At 45.9% G+C, this 15,910-nt stretch overlaps 1 protein-coding gene across 2 annotated transcripts in view; it reads left to right on the top strand.

The window, feature by feature from the left end:
- Positions 1-5,754: 5,754 nt before the first annotated feature.
- The window catches only part of MTCL3 (MTCL family member 3), a 33,945-nt gene continuing 23,789 nt past the window's right edge, over positions 5,755-15,910 (top strand). The window contains exons 1-5 of one of the 2 annotated variants that reach the window (XM_063329649.1): positions 5,755-5,999; positions 6,810-6,925; positions 8,299-9,326; positions 9,653-9,877; positions 13,291-13,449. In XM_063329649.1, the coding sequence (XP_063185719.1) occupies positions 8,370-9,326; positions 9,653-9,877; positions 13,291-13,449 (1,341 nt within the window). In that variant the 5' untranslated portion in view covers positions 5,755-5,999; positions 6,810-6,925; positions 8,299-8,369. The remainder of the gene's footprint in view (positions 6,000-6,809; positions 6,926-8,298; positions 9,327-9,652; positions 9,878-13,290; positions 13,450-15,910) is intronic. The other variant, XM_063329650.1, reaches the window with a different exon arrangement.

Below are 15,910 nucleotides of genomic sequence, written 5' to 3' on the forward strand. Positions count from 1 at the left end.
TCACTTACTTTAAGCCGTGGTGGAGCACAATGGGGTAAGAAGCTCTGCAGCCTGCTTGAGGAAGTGGCAATGAGGACTTTAAAGATTAAGATGAGCAACAAAACCTTCATATTGACTGCGGGCCACCGCTCAGTGTGATGCACAGGTTGTTGCACGGCCTCTCTCATGGGGGAAAGCCGGCAGACCCCAGAGTGCAGCCTGTTCATGACCAACTTCTTTTAAGACCATCCATTTAATGCTAGAGAAGAACTCTGAGGTTACCTGCAATCATTGTCCTTCAAATTTGAAAGCCCTCCCTGGAAGTGGCTGTTTGAACATATTGGTACTGTGTCAGTGCCCAAACAGGAATATTGTTTTTCTTCAGCAACCAGGGAGCATGTTATATAAAATGCAATAAGACAACAATATACAAGACTCATTAATCTAGAGAAATTCCATATTTTGGCTTTCATTCCTACAGTCTTAGCTATAAAATTTTCTGTACTGTTCCTCTCCCATTAGCCTCATTAAGTAATTAATGAGCTTTAGATACTAATGCAGTATATAGACTATGCAGATATGTGCATGCATGATAGGATTTGCGCGAGTTTGGTATAATCCTGTCCTCTGAATATGAAAGAGTAGAGTGGCAGCAAACACAGTGACACAGAGAGACTTTTTTTCAGTGTAAATAATGTCTTAAGTTACAAATTCATAATTTTTTTTAACTGTTCTAGTAACAAGGTATAGCAACTCCAGGAGAGACAGAGAAAGACTGGTAGAGGTCATTTTTTCATTAGAAATGGTTGAATGGCACTGGTCTGTTTCAGGGCATGCTCAGTTCTGTCATCATCTCTGAACAATAGGTACAATTGATTTCTGTAGGAATAAAAAGCAGCAGTATAAAACTTCCTGAAGCCTTGAGAAAGGCTGAATGAAATGTTTGATAGCAAAAATAGAACCAAGCTTTTATTTCATAACTATAAGAATTTAATTCTAATAAGCTACAGACCTAATTTCACCTAGTTTTATTCTCCATTGTCAGAGCCAAAGATTCCTCTAATTTTCATTACAATTTCTGGGTTTTTTTGTGTTTTCTCACCCCCTGTGAGGCTGAGAAACCAGCCAGGTGTTGGAACGCAAAGATCAAACCAAGACGGGTATGACAGTGCATGACATACAGAGTTCCCGAACTGGGATACGGGAGATCCCTTGCAGATATGAAGGCTGAAGCTGTTCCCTTTACATGCAGCATGACCTACTTGTCCCATTGGGATGACTTGTCAGGGGAGGGTGGATGGTATTGCTGTCCCTTTGGTGAGGCAAGCCGTCACCTTGGTGGGGTCTGCAGGTATGAGGACATGGATGAACAGAAGGTGCCGCCTCATTGAGGCTGTAGCTGTCTCTGGCTGAGAAGCTGCTGTTAAAGAGGAGGAGGAGGAAAAAGGAGACATGACAACCAGGACCACCATGATTTCCTAAAATGATCTGGTCCAACACACATGCCAAAATATGCCTGTTTTAACAAACTAGTTGGTGCTCTTAGCATATTTCTATTTGATGAGTTGTGTGAACTTAAAACGTTATTTGTTTCTTAGCTTTCCTTTTTCTTTAGCATAAAGAACTCTTCTTTTTTGAAATATCGTGATGTGGTGCTGTGCAATTCTGGTATGCAGTACATCTGGAAAGCTTTTGCATTTCCAAGTAAATAAGAAAAGAGAACAGTTATAATCATTGCTTATTCTCAAATTACTGCTTGGTACAGTAGACATCAGGGTCATTTAGCCAACATATCAGAAACTGGTGAGTTAAAGTCTCAAACTTTCAGTTTTTCATGGACAGAGAAAAAGGGCTCTGGTCTGGTGTATAATTAGTTGTGTCCAGCACATCTCCTTGGGCAGGGAGATAAGCTGCAGCCTGGGCCAATTGGGTCAGTGCCAATACCATGAACTAGCACAGCACGCTCCAGCAACTCCTCTTTCTGCCTCAGCATAACGCAGCATATTCCCAGGAGGGCAGAAGAGGTGAGTAAGCAAAGTGGTAGAAGTACAGCAAGTGCGTGCCACACAGGCATCCTCCTGGAAAAGCGTCCTCCCCAAACTGCTTCTGAAATCTCTTATTAAAGTATTCTCCACTGAAAGCTAGGAGGTCATATTTGGGTCATACTTTTAGGGTGTTATGTAAAGAGATTCTCATCATAGCTTAGGAAAAGAAACCTATATGACTTAAACTGAAACACTCCTTCCTTGGAGGAGAAATTCTTCCTCTCCTTTCTTTTCCTCTCCTCCTCTTTCAGTGTGGTGCCCTTTCATCTCTTGCACAACTAAATCCAACTGTATGCTGAATAAAAAGATGTGTCTCTACATGAGCAAGCAGTAATGGGGACTAGAAAACAAGGTATTCATGGCTCTAGTTCGAGACAAAATACTTTTAGCTATTGAAGGCAAAAAAGTACTAAAAAAGTCATAGGTATGCTCAATCAGGGTGCAGCAGGTTACCAATGCTCTGCATGACAAGAAATCTAAGGATGAAGAACGAAAAAGAAATGAAGAAAAAAAAAAGAAGGTGGGAAAGAGAGAGAGGAAAAACTAGAGGGTGATACTAACAGGATAAGAATTTTCACACAGAGCCAGATCAAAGATCTTTTATCTTACTGATAGGTATCTGACTGTGGCCAATAGTGGATGCTAGAAGAAAATAGAAAAACGCATACTGATATCTCTCCCAGGCAATTTCCCATATCAAAAAAATTGTCAGTGGAGAGATTTTTGAGCTACATGTTTTGCCTGTGTTGTCCCCAACTGATTTTTCTTCCATGACTTTATTCAATTGCTTTTTAAACCCACATAGATCCTTATATGCACAACAAACTTTGGCAGGGAGTTGAATAGCTTGACCACAAGGACCGTTTTCTTTTCTGTTTTCTTGGAACCCATCACCTGCTTGTTTCTTTCATTCACATTTGCATCTTTGCACTACTTATGTGAGAAGAGACTGTGAACAACAGTGAACCTTTTACCCTTGTTTACCTTCCTTACTAAAGGTCATAGGGACCTGCATCATATTTCTCCTCAGTCACCCCATTTCCTGCCTGAAAACTCCTACCATACCTAGTCACTCCTTGAGCAGAACCACTTCAGATCCTGGCCGCCCCTTTCGGTACCCCACCCCGTTACATCATGCCTGGTTTGAGATGGGGGACCAGACCTGCTCTAGGTAATCAAAATCTGTCTCTACACTGGAGCAATAACGATGTTTTCTGTTTTGTTCTCTGCCTCTCCCTAAATAATCTCTAATATTTTATTTCCATTGTTTTGCCTACCGTTGACATTTGAGCCAATGTATTTATACAACTGTTCAGCATCCTGTCAGTACTTCATTCCTGAATGGTAGTAGTCACCTGAGATCCCCTTGTCTTCTACGTGAAGTTAAGACCTTCCTGTGTATTATTTCCACCCACAGGTTTTTAGAGAACCTACAACAAAATCTTATCAGAAATGGAACTTTTACTGTATTAACTTTTCTGAATAGGTCTCTTCATACTGTACTTATTCTAGGGTAGGTATAATTATTATATCTATTACATCATGACCTGTTGGTCATGTAAAATGCCTACAGAGAACTAGCAGCAAATTTCCTAATGGAAATACAGCTTTTATTAGCAAAAGAGTGTTTTAGCTTGGGTGGATGACACCATTCTGACCCAATTCTGCCCCAAATTAAACTAATAGAAGCATTTTTGTGCCCATGTCAGCTTTTATAACTATGTCAGCACTGGAGTTTTAGCCAGAATAGAAATTCTGAGAAAAAAGTCAACAATCCCAAATGACATTGAGAGATGGGCAAATTTTTCAACCATAAGATGGGTCTCTACTGTCAGACATATGGCCTGACAATATGTGTGAAGATAATCTGATAATCTGGTTTTCATTTGGACACTACTACGAGACAATAAGGGTACGTATCTTTCCAAAAGCACAATAAAACTCATTGTAGGTGGTATGAGATGTCATCACATCCCATTTTTGTTTTACTATGGAAAGTCCACCCAGACAACACCGAGAGAGCAGAAAGGCTGCTCATTGCTGTCCAGTGCTTAAAGGTAGGGACTGATGTGCTCGTCCTTCTGGAGAATATTGTAAAGACGAAATGTTATGATATCATGATGGCTTCATCACTGTTATTCTATATATTCACTGAGACAAGGTGCTTAGGTATTCTTCTAACAGAATGTATCTACCACTTTCATAGGAAAAGAACAATATGCTGGGTTTATTTCTCAGCTCCAACTCCAGAAATATTTTGTATTTTTATTCCTCATGTTTCAACCAATTATTCTGTTTAGTTGGTACGACTGCAGTCAATATTTATGATGGGTTTCAAGGGCCTAACTTAAAGCATTAAGTATTATGAATATAAAAAGTCAGTGTTCATCATCCCAGTGTTTTTCTTCTTCAGCATAAATGTTCCATTTCCTATTTTCTGATTGTCCTCAACTCCTCAAATCTATATATATCTGGCTCATGCAGTCCCTCGGCTCAAGGCTGGAGGACATGCAGGTAGGGGGAGTACCTTTCCATCCCAGGCTATGCTGTTTCAGAGGTTTTTGGTTCCTGCTCGTCATGCCAGAAAAGGTGGAGAGGTCTGTGGGGTAGGGGCAGATGGAAAGGGGGCAGCTGGTCTCCCCCGAGCTTACCCTGCCCCAAGGCCTGCACACGGACCTCACAGATATGTATATATAGCTACATGCAATATATAAAACCATGCATATATATATATATTTTATATGTGTGTTCATATGTGTGTGTGCACACACATTTACATGTAAGAGTATGTACAGTGTATCTGTGTGTATATATTTTGTATATAGATGTATGTATAGATGTATGCATCTATGTATGTGCTGGTATACCTATGGGCACAAAATGCGCAGTTAATTGTCCCTTGGGAGGAATTTCCATCCCCAAACCCCCGTTTCTCCCGAGATGGAGCAAAGTGCCATGACAGGTTGTGCCCTGCTCCCACCAAGGAAGCACTTTTGGGGGCTGAGGCAGAGCCCAGGACCTCACCCGGACCTGCCAGCTGCTGCGGGAGGAATGAGAAGGACCCCAACCCAAGCACTGCTTCCCCCCGAGCCTGCTCTTGCTGGGTGTTCACGCAGACACGCAGACACAGGTGGGTGCATGACACACCCGCGCACGGCCACCAGCTGGAAATACTCCCTCCTCGGAGGGCACGGGAAGGGAAAAGAAACAATGCCCTTTTTTCTGCTTTTCTTTGTCTCTATATGGGAAAGACTTCAAGCGTGAAATCTTAAGAGCCCTCTAAGGTGTTTCAGAGCAAAGATAAATTCCCCTCATGATAAAATAAACAGGTGAAACATGACCGCCTCTGGGGTTTGCCCACGACGCGAGTAAGCGCTCAACGGCCCGTTAGTCCCTGTGTTCACGCGAATAAATAACACGGAGGGGATTATCACCTTCGGCGGGGCAGAGCGGCTTTGCCTTTGTCTCTACCCTTCCCGCAGGGTCGCAGGGAGGACCCGCCGCGCTCCCGGCAGCGAACAAAGGAAAACCCCGTCACCGTCCCGCTGCTGCTGGTGCAGAAGGCGCCCGGCATCCCTGCCTGCTCCGAGCAGGCTCCCCTGAAAGGGACACTAAATAATTGATCAGAATCGATTGCCTGCATGCATTGGGAAGGGAAACCGGGCGCATCCCTTGCATGCAGCCTGCTCCTTCCCCCATCGGCGCCGTAATCCTATTCCAGCATGTGCAGATAGATGAGGGGACGCAACTCAGCCTTCAGGCCTGGGCGGGGTTCTTCCCGTTTAATCTTTTCTTTTCTCTTCCCTTCGCTGCTTTCCTCCCTCCCCCCTCGTTCCGTCTCCCAGGCCCAGTGAGGTCAGCTCATGAATATTGCTTCATTTTCCTGAGAGGCTCTGGCAGCGCCGGGTACCTCGTGTGCGGGTGCCCGTCTCCCCGTGCATGCGTTTCGCCAGCCCGGCAGCAGACAAAGTGGTGGTGAGTAATGCGCCTGCTTTAGATCCATTTCTTTTTTCTTTTTTCTTTTTTTTTTTTTCCCCCCCTACAAAAAGGGAATGTTATTCGGGATTCGGATGCAACAAACCCGTCAGGTATAAAGGGGGACCAGCGAAAATCCTCCCCGCGCCTTTAAAACCCGGACAAAAGGCAGAAGCGCTCCCAAACCTCAAGCCGCGGTTGCGATTTGGGATGTCGGAGATGGAGAGGCGGGCGCCCGGCGAGGGGAAGCGGGTGGCCGGGGCCGGGGGAAGCCCTTGCCTGAAGCCTCGGGCAGGGGACATCCTCACGCCGGCGGGTGGAGCCACCGGACTTCTCCCTTTTGTTGCTGCCATCTATTTACGGATTTTTTTTTCGCCTGGACAGCTGTTCCCGGCAGGAAAACCTGCGGAGACGCCAGGTCCTGGCGCCACGTGGGTTTGCCTCTGGGGAGGAGGCTGTGCGGAGGAGTTTTATGAGGACGGAGATTTCGGACTTGGGCTCAAACGGGGCTTTCGTTGTGCCAGTTAAAAGCGAAAAAAAAAATAAAATTAAGCAACTGAACCGTAGGCGGTAGCCGGTCCTGGAATTGGGGGCATGCACGGTGCTGGTTGTGTTCCCGGCAGATCGCGGCTGAGCCTGATGACTTTGCTGCAGTGAAACTTCCCAAAAAGATCCAGGTATAGTGTAGGGTTCCCGACTGCTATTTTTAATTTAATTTTGTAATTTTAATTTTACAATAGGTAAAAGGCAAAGTAACGAGTAAAAGATAGAGGATCTAAGCTGAGTCCTGGCTTTCTGCATTTTCTTTAGGTTTGGATTTCAAGAGTGACATTTTGTACCTCTGAACAACAGCAGTTTGGGAATTCTGTTTGTGATGGTTAATAGAGATGTAAAGCAAACCTTTTATAAAGTGTTGTGATACAAGGGTAAGTTCTGCTAGGTTTACACTTCCATGCTCCCTTTTTACTCATTAATGCCTGGGAAAATTTTGCCAAATTTTGTTCTTTTGAGCATGAACTTTCAGCATATTGGTTAAAAACAGAGTGATAATGACAGTGCGTTTGAGAGGAAACCCTGTGCCCCTGCCAGTGAGCGCAGAGCAAACACAGTCTCATTGTCTAGTATGTTCCAGGGAGTAAACCAATTGTCAGGGTACGTTATAATGTCTACATTGATTTTGCCCAGTCGGGGGGGGTTCTTTCTTTATTCCCTCTTCTAGTAGGGAATGGTTAAGCCGTGTTTTAGGAGGGAATCATTAGGCCGTGTTAGGAATGGTGTCATTTCTACTTTTGCCCACGTTTTCCCTTTGAGGACAGTTGAATAAAGGCTATGTGAAAACTGTTTGTGGATCATAGCCATTATTTTCAGAATATACTAAGGAGTGTCTTTGCAGCATGATGTGGCATTTAACAGCCCTTTTAAATAATCTGTTGTGACCATGAAAACTATATTTTTATCCCTATGGGGAGAAAATTGCCTTCCGAGCACCCTTTGGTGAGTACCACATAATATCTTGTACTGGGTGAGGGTGTATTCCCTGCTTCCTCTGTTTTGAAAATCTGCTGGAGTGATTACACCTCAGCATAATCAGTAACAAACCTGAATCAGACTTAAATCCTGACAATGCCTCTGGAAAACAAATTGGGACAAATCTGGATTTAGAAGCTGATTGAAGGCCCCCTTTCCTTTATGGGCCTCGATTCACTAGTTGCAGAGGCCTAACCTTGTCCTGGAAGAGTCCCTGTCAGTGCTGAAGGGAAATCTGTTGTTGCTTCCACGTGCGCAGCCCTTTGTACAGCAGCCTTCCCCCACTTGGCTGTGACAGACACCTGGAAGAGGCCTTTGAGGAGGCAGACAGGTGCAGTAGCACCCCAGACTGGTACTGGGCTTGGTACGGAGGACGACGAGAGGGAAGGCTGTGTGTGGATGGAATTTTAACTCTGATTTGGCAGCTCGAAGGGGGAAGGGTTCGGCATCAGGGGGGACAAACGCCCCTAGGTGCAAGCCGAGTGGGAACTGGTCTCGGCCTCAGCCGGGCGGTGTGGGCTCCCTCCCGAGAGCCATTCCCTGCGGATTGACGCTGGGCGTCAGCCTCGGCCGGCTTCTCCTCGGCCGCCGCTCTGCCCGCAGGTGCCGGGGGGACGCGGGGCAGGGCTCGGGAGCCGACGGGGCACGGCGGCGGCCGGGAGCGGGCACGCTGGCCGCCGGCCTTGACGGAGACCCCGTCTCCCCGCCGCCGCCGGGGTGCCCTCCCCGTCCCCACCCCGACCGTCTTCTCCGCTTCTCCTCCCTCCCCCAGCTCTCAGGGCGGCGGCGGCGGAGGCGGAGGACGCCGCCGGTGATGGACGTCTCCCGGAGATAGCCGCCGCCATGAGCCAGCCACCTGCAGGGGGCGCCGCCGCCGCCGAGCCTCGCCTGCATCCCGAGGGCAGCAGCGGCAGGAAGCAGCAGCGAGCCTCCTCCCCGGCCAGGGCCCGCGACAACCCGCCGCGCCCGCCGCCAGCCGCCGCCGCCGCCGCAGCCTCCCGCGTCCCGGCCGCCGCCGCCGCCGCCGCCGCCGCCAAGGCCGCCTCGGCGCGGCCGCCGCCGGGCCAGGCCCCCCGAGCCGCCCGCGGCCGCGCCGCCGACAGGCCGCCGCGCAGCGCCGGGCCGCCGGGAGCTGTCCAACCCGGCGCCGGTGCTGAACCGCCGCCGGCCGCCGGCGGGAGAGCCGCCGCCGAGGAGCCGCCGCCGCTGCGGGCCGCCGAGGCCGCCGCGCCGCGGGCCGCCGAGGAGGCGCCCCCTGCAGGAGGCGGCGGCGGCGGCGGGGGGGAGCGGGAGGGGGCGGTGGCGCCGCAGCCGCCGCCGCCGCCCAAGCAGTGGCGGGGGAAAGCGGGGCGGTCTCCGCTGAAGGGCGCGGGGGAGGCGGCCCCGGCGCCTCCATCTTCCTCCGGCGCGGGGAAGGGTCGGGGGGCGGCGGGCGGCGGCGGCGGGTACTGGAAGGAGGGATGCCTGCAAAGTGAGCTCATCCAGTTCCACCTCAGGAAGGGGCTGGCGGCGGCCGCCCAGATGCAAACCAAGGGCAGCAACCACAGCAGCAGCGGCAGCGCTTCCTCCGCCTCCTCCTCCTCCTCCGCCTCCGCGGCCGCCGCCCCGGCCGAGCCTCCCCCGGCCGCCTCCGCCTCCTCGCCCTCTGCCATGGCGGCGGCCGGGGCGGAGGGGCTGCGGCAAGGCGAGGCGGACGGCGGCGGCAGGACCGGCGCTCCCGAAGGCGCCCTGAGCCCGCAGCTGCAGGAGGAGATGCAGGAAGAGATGGAGAAGCTGCGGGAGGAGAACGAGAGCCTCAAGGTGAGGGGCCGGGGTGGCCGTGGCAGCGGGAGGGGGGGACCGGGGCGGGGGTGGGGGTTTGGGGGGAACCGGGGCCCACCCTCGCACCGGTGAGGAGCTTCCCTGCTGCCCTCACCCCCGGCACTGGTGCTGGAGGCAGAGTTAAGATGGCCCTGTTGTGGGGCCACTTCCCGTCTTCGTTGCGGTGCATATAATGAGCTGGGTTGTATTTAGCTGGTGTCTCTGCGGGCAGGAGCTCCATTTTGGCTGCTTTCCCCTATATATGCTGACATTTGTGCTTTTGACCCACCTGTGGCATCCCTGTCCCCTTCTCACCCTGGTGCCAGAATGAGATAGATGAGCTGAGGACGGAGATGGATGAGATGAGGGACAGTTTCTTCGAGGAGGACGCTTGTCAGCTTCAAGAAATGCGCCATGAACTGGAGCGAGCCAACAAGAACTGCCGTATCCTTCAGTACCGGCTGCGCAAGGCCGAGCGCAAGAGGCTCCGCTACGCCCAGACCGGCGAGATTGACGGCGAGCTCTTGCGCAGCATGGAGCAGGACCTCAAGGTACAGACATGAGCAGGTGTCAAGGGGAGGGAGAGCCTCAGATGGAGACATGAGCGGGCTCTCGGTCCTCATGACTCAGGCATTTCCATCTGTTCTGCTGTACACTGTGCACCCGATGCAGCCCATAGGATAGCAATGGTCAAGCTTACCTTGGTAATAGAAGCCCTGCAGTACGTAGGTAGGCTATTTTCAGCTTTAGTCCAAGCATTTGTTGTAAAGTTGATGTGCAAGAAGTGACTCAAATACAAATTAGGATCTAGAGGTTTTGGCTCTTTTACGACGAATGCAAAACACACCCTACCACCACAAAATTAAACCATCTGAATCATCCCGTTAACTTTGAGGGGATTGCTGTACTCTTTAGTAAAGATTTCAGAGGACTGGTAGATTAAATACGTGCAGAGTCACAACATGAAATCCTGACTCTGTTGGTGTCAGTGGAAAAACTGCTGTTATCTTTGGTGAAAGCAGGATTTTCCACATGCACTTGATACCATAGACACATCAAATTTCAATGTGTAATCAACTGTATTTAATCCATACCATCTGAATGAACCACAGCCCATTGTTGAGGAAAACAAGTCTGTGTTTAAAGATTGTTGTTGGTAAAATATTCATAATTTCCATTACAGATTTGTCCAATTACAGAAAAAAACCCAAACCCTTTCTTGCGCTAGTTGGAAGTTGTTTAATTTCTGCTTCCATCCACTAGACTTTGTTAAGGCTCCTACTTAATCAAGACTCCTAAACTTGTTTCAGTTGACAGGTCTCCCTCCATTTCTCATGGAAATACAGACATCTGTATAGCAACATTTGTCCTCTGTATAGGACTAGTGACCTATGGTTTGTTGGATTCAGTGGACTGCAGTTGAAAATGCTAATTTAATACATGATCAGGAACAAGGTGATTCTTATACTTCTGTCTGATAAGTATAATGGATTGAGAGTCTGTTATTCCCAAGCCTGGTTTGCAGACTTGGATTATCTTTTCTGAACATTTTCCAGCTTGACATCATTCTTATTAAAATGTAGACACCAGTCCAAGACACGTTTCAGTAATTTTCTCGCTAATGCCGATTTAAAACGCTGATATCCTTCTCTGTATTTCTATTTGATATTCCTTGCCTGTGCATATTCAAAAACCACATTTGCCGTTGCGGCCATGACAGTTCTGTAAGTACAACTGTTCACGTGGCCCCTGACAAAATAGTGTCTTCCTGGTCAGAAGCAAAATGACCCCTTTGTCAGGGGTCAGATGGAATTGCTGATTAAAGCAAGAGACATTTTGCACACTCAGAATGATGCTCAGGTGAATAGTTGACATACACACCTCTGCAGGCAGAATTTGAACGTGAGCCTTCATGTCCCAAGTGAGTATTGTGATTCCAGTTTATAGAGTTGATGTCTTTGTTGGCTCAATGATACTTTGTATTAGCAGGTAACACATGCACAGGGCCTGGGAGAGGCTCGCCTGCAATATAGGACATAGCAGCTAAGGCCTTAGGTTGAGCTGGACAAAGGGCTTGCTCTAATTAGGATTTCTCCCACAATAATCCTACAACTGACTATTTGGAAAGGAATAGTGTTTTTGCAAAGCGTTCCCACAGATCATGAATGTGTTCCGCTTTGGAGTAGGGATGAACATCTAATGCCAAATTTCTGCCTAATTGAATTCCTGGTGCTGGCTAACCATAATTGTAACTCATGTGCAGTTCTCTGTAGTGTTCCCAAGTCCTCTTCTGAAGAATTTCTATCCAAAATGATGTTGTCCATTTTGCATGGGTAACATATTAGGGGACTTAATCCTTCAGAGACACAGTCTTGCATTTAGGTGTATTACAATGCATCTTGCCTAAGTGAGTCACATTTCCCATATGATCTAGAATGCTCTGTAGGATTTCCCTGCATTAATTGCCACTCCACCAAATCTTATGTCAAAAAATCACTACCAGTAATGATTTTGTTATTTTGTTGTATTTAACTGTATCTATGGACCGAAGAGAGAATCCGATAGGATGCTGCTAAAAATGTCCCCTATGATTTTCCATTTACTTTGGTTGGACAACCAGATGAACAGTTTAATACTGAGCATAGGAAAAGACATCAAGATTTCACCCTGTGGTGTGATTCTCAGCTCATCCTGCGGTCTTTTTGGGGTATGGTTATAATTGAAATTCCCCTCCACTCTCTCTTTCTGTTGGGCATTATGTGTCTTGAGTGTGCGTGCAGTGGGGGAGGTTATTGAATGATCTTGTGCTACACTGCAGTGTTGTATCTGTAATTCACACACACTGGGTTTCTTGTCAGGGGAGGCTGAGTCACTAGCTGCTGCTGTTTTCTGATAGATCAGATTCTTCAAGACTGCTTGCTTACAATTATTATTATTTTCTTTAGAGTTTTGGTATGTCAAAGAGAACTCTCTTTGACACAGAAACATAAAGATTGTTCCAGTGAAAGCCATAAAGGATAGCTCTCTGAGCTCCCCTAGCTAATGCTAAGAAGGATTAATTACACTTTCTGATGTTGTAAAAAAAGTAGGAAATTAGGCTTTTCAAACTATGTGCCTAAATCCCCATCATAACAGTGATTAGTGTATATTTAAATATTTTTGGTGCATGATTATAGTTTCTGGTGGTTTCACAAAACACAATGCAAGTGGCTTGAATGGCAAAATTCTCGTTGCTTTATATGAAGAAGAGGAATTAGGTCTTGACGTGTGCCTTTTAACTCCATTCCTGTGAAAATGCATTTAAAAAAAAGGCAAAAACCTCAGTGTTCATTTTCATTTAAAGTATTGGACATCATTTGGATGAACACAAGGTCAGTAAAAATGTCGTTTGTTCATATTTTACTCTTTAAATTATCCAATAGTAGTAAATGCCAGATATTTAGGTTAACTGCCCATGAAGGACAGAGAAACTAGTGGGGTTGAAATAAAGCTGTGTCCTTTTGTGGTCCTGTACCAGGCACAGGTACAGTAGACCTGGGAAGGTGGGCCCTGCTTTTAGATGCTTCTGCATGTGAAATATTTAAAGGGCACATGCCTTAGTGCATTGAAAAACATAAGCTAGCAGTGGTTGAGGGAAAATAGATGCTGCACTGTCTCCAGGAATAATGACAGTCCTGTTTCATTGTTGACATAACAGAGCCTAAGAAGGAGTTGGGGTTTAGTGTCTAATGCAGTTTCCAGTGAAGTCCGTAGGAAGACTATACCATTTTTTTGAAGGAATTGACTTGAATTTTGAATTATTTAGAACTCTATCTGTGGATGTGCTTGTCTACATTTTCTTTCATACCGCTTCTATCAAAATATCCAGAATTAACCTGTAAATGGTTGCTTAAGCACTAAAGGCTGCAGCAATAATTCTTTTTTTTAAAGAAATGTCTTTCTTTTGAAATATCATTTCATTTAGGTTGCAAAAGATGTATCAGTGAGACTTCACCATGAGTTAGAAAACGTGGAAGAAAAACGTACTGTAACAGAAGACGAAAACGAAAAATTAAGACAGCAGCTTATAGAAGTTGAAATTGCCAAACAAGCACTACAGAATGAACTGGAAAAAATGAAAGAGGTTAGTGTTGTTATTTACTTCTACACAAAGTATTTGAAGTTCTCAAATGCTTATTGCTGAACTAACTGGTTTTCTTCCTACAACTTGTTTTGGCGGCAAAAACTATGTCTGGCAAAAGTTGAAAGTTGCATAGAGTGATGAAGTGCAGTTTGGAAGCTGCGAACAAACTAAAATATTCAGTCTTTCCTAGGCAAAACAGAATCCAAACTGTGGCTTTGTTTTTCCTATAAAAGTAGGGAAAGGTGGAACTGATGGTAACAGAGTTCAGAGGCTTTGAGAAAATTGTGCTGATGTTAAGATACATGCAGGAAGGGTGCTGAAGGGAGTCAGAGGTATCTAACTTTGCAGATGATGTTCCCCATGTGTTTTTACAAAGACCATTTTTTTGTCCTTGGTAACTACTACTAGGGACTAGCAGGCACACCGAGACTGGGCATCTAGTTACCTCCCCACATTGTTCAGTCACGCTCTTTGTAGTATTGGGAAGTGAGAGACTCTACCTGGCCTTTCAGTCTAAGCATAATTTTACATTATACCTAATCCATCTTCAAAATTACTCCTTTCGCCTCGCCATTATATAGTTGCAAGATACTGTGCCATTAAGTAAGCAGAAAATTGTATTACAGTGGTAATAGCCTGTCCGACAGAGGTAACAAAGCATGCAGTAAAAAGAGAAACTGTTGACTAAGAATGGCTTCTCAGAACAGATTTTAGAAATAGCTCTTCAGTTCGGTGTTTAAAATTCAATGAATGCCACCGATTTTAACTTTCAGTAATACTACCTAGCAGGAATGCCAATGTCTACTTTGATCTTCTATGAAGCAGAAGAGATGTATTTCAGTTGTTAAGAAAGGCAGGAAATTTTCAGTTGTGTGAGAAGTTACAGTATTTTTAGGAATGTGATTGCTTACTTTAAGTGATGTAGTATTAAAAATATTCATATTTTTTTCTTTACAGGAACTGAATTTCAAACATGTTAGTAGAGGATAAACAGGTGTTTTTTCTTTGCCTTCTGCTGCTTTTCCAGATAATTGCATATTTGAAAAGCCTTATTCAGCCTTATAAGGCTTATTCTGAGCCTTGTTCAGCTTCCCTCTCCTCTGCCTGAGACTTTCTTCTGTTTTCACTGTGGTTTCCGCCATTAAATGCAACTCAGTTTCCAGGACCATCTTCTTTATGAGTGCATGATCTTTCTGTAATTATCCTTACAACTTCTTGCTAAGCTTGGCTTTACTCCAAATTTTCCATTATTCTTGTCCATTCAGACTCTGTTTCCTTGTAGATTCCCATTTCTGAATCCTTTCCTCCTGCCTTGTGACAGGTTGTACCACAGTAAGCTTCTTTGGCCATGCTTCTTTTTATGGATCTTCAGATTACAGTGAAGTGTAGTGGCAATTTAATAGCTTATGCTCTTTGGGAGCTATGTACCTGCAGGAAATAACCCGATAAATAGGCTTCTTTGTCTCTGTCATCAATAGTCACTTTCTCCTTAACTCTGATTCTTCACTCTGGCCCACTACGCGGAACTGTGCTTCTGCTGCTCTCATACTGTTTTCCACTTCTTTCTTCAGCTTAGGTGTTTGTCTGTTTCTGTCTTTGCTCTTGGTATCAATGGAAGGATACTTGAGACTCCGGAAGAAAGGAAAGTGCTATGTTTAAGCCAGGGGCTCTTCTACATAATACTATTTTCATGAGGCTGAAACAGATGGATGGTTCCCATTGGCACAAAATGGGGGCACTGAGCCAGAATGGAAAAATGCAGTAAAACTCTACACCAGAGTAGAGGTGGAGTGGACAAGAAGTCAGAAATACATCCTTATACTGAATAGGAGAAGAGAACTGCTATGCTCAGTCATTATATGCGTCATCATAATTAGACAGGAACTTTCATTTATGTATTTCAAACAGGCTGCTGAGTCCCTTTCAGTAGGAGAAGGCTGCTTTTCAGGCTAGGACTTTCAGCACAGCATGGGGGGAGTTGGAGGATGGTTGAGGAGGTGCAAGTCAAAGAAAAGCAAGTTTGAAGTGCAGCCAAATTATTATGCACTTTGCAAGCATGCCATGACTTGGGGGATGACTGGAAGGATGCTGGTGACAAATACTAATTCTTACAAATTTGAAATTTAGAATCTGTGAAGACACTATGAAATGTTAACTTGAAACAAGCATGAAAAAAACCCAACGCAGTCTGAAGTGCATTACAATTTTTCTGTGACAAATACCGTCTCTTCTCTGGCAATTGGAGGTTTCATGCATCTTAAATGTCATTGACAGATACTCATAATATTAATTTTCTGTTTGCTTGTGAGTTATTTTCTCCAGTTTCATGGGTTTACAACCCTTTCTCATTTCAGTACAGCCATTATGACCAATCAGCCTCCTGCTTAAGAAGTTCTACTCAGCATAAATAAGAATGCAGAGTCAAGACCTTTTGTCTGGATTGTGATCTTCACTTTATTGA

Source organism: Chroicocephalus ridibundus, chromosome 3 (assembly GCF_963924245.1).
Source record: "Chroicocephalus ridibundus chromosome 3, bChrRid1.1, whole genome shotgun sequence".
Taxonomy (NCBI): Eukaryota; Metazoa; Chordata; class Aves; order Charadriiformes; family Laridae; genus Chroicocephalus; species Chroicocephalus ridibundus.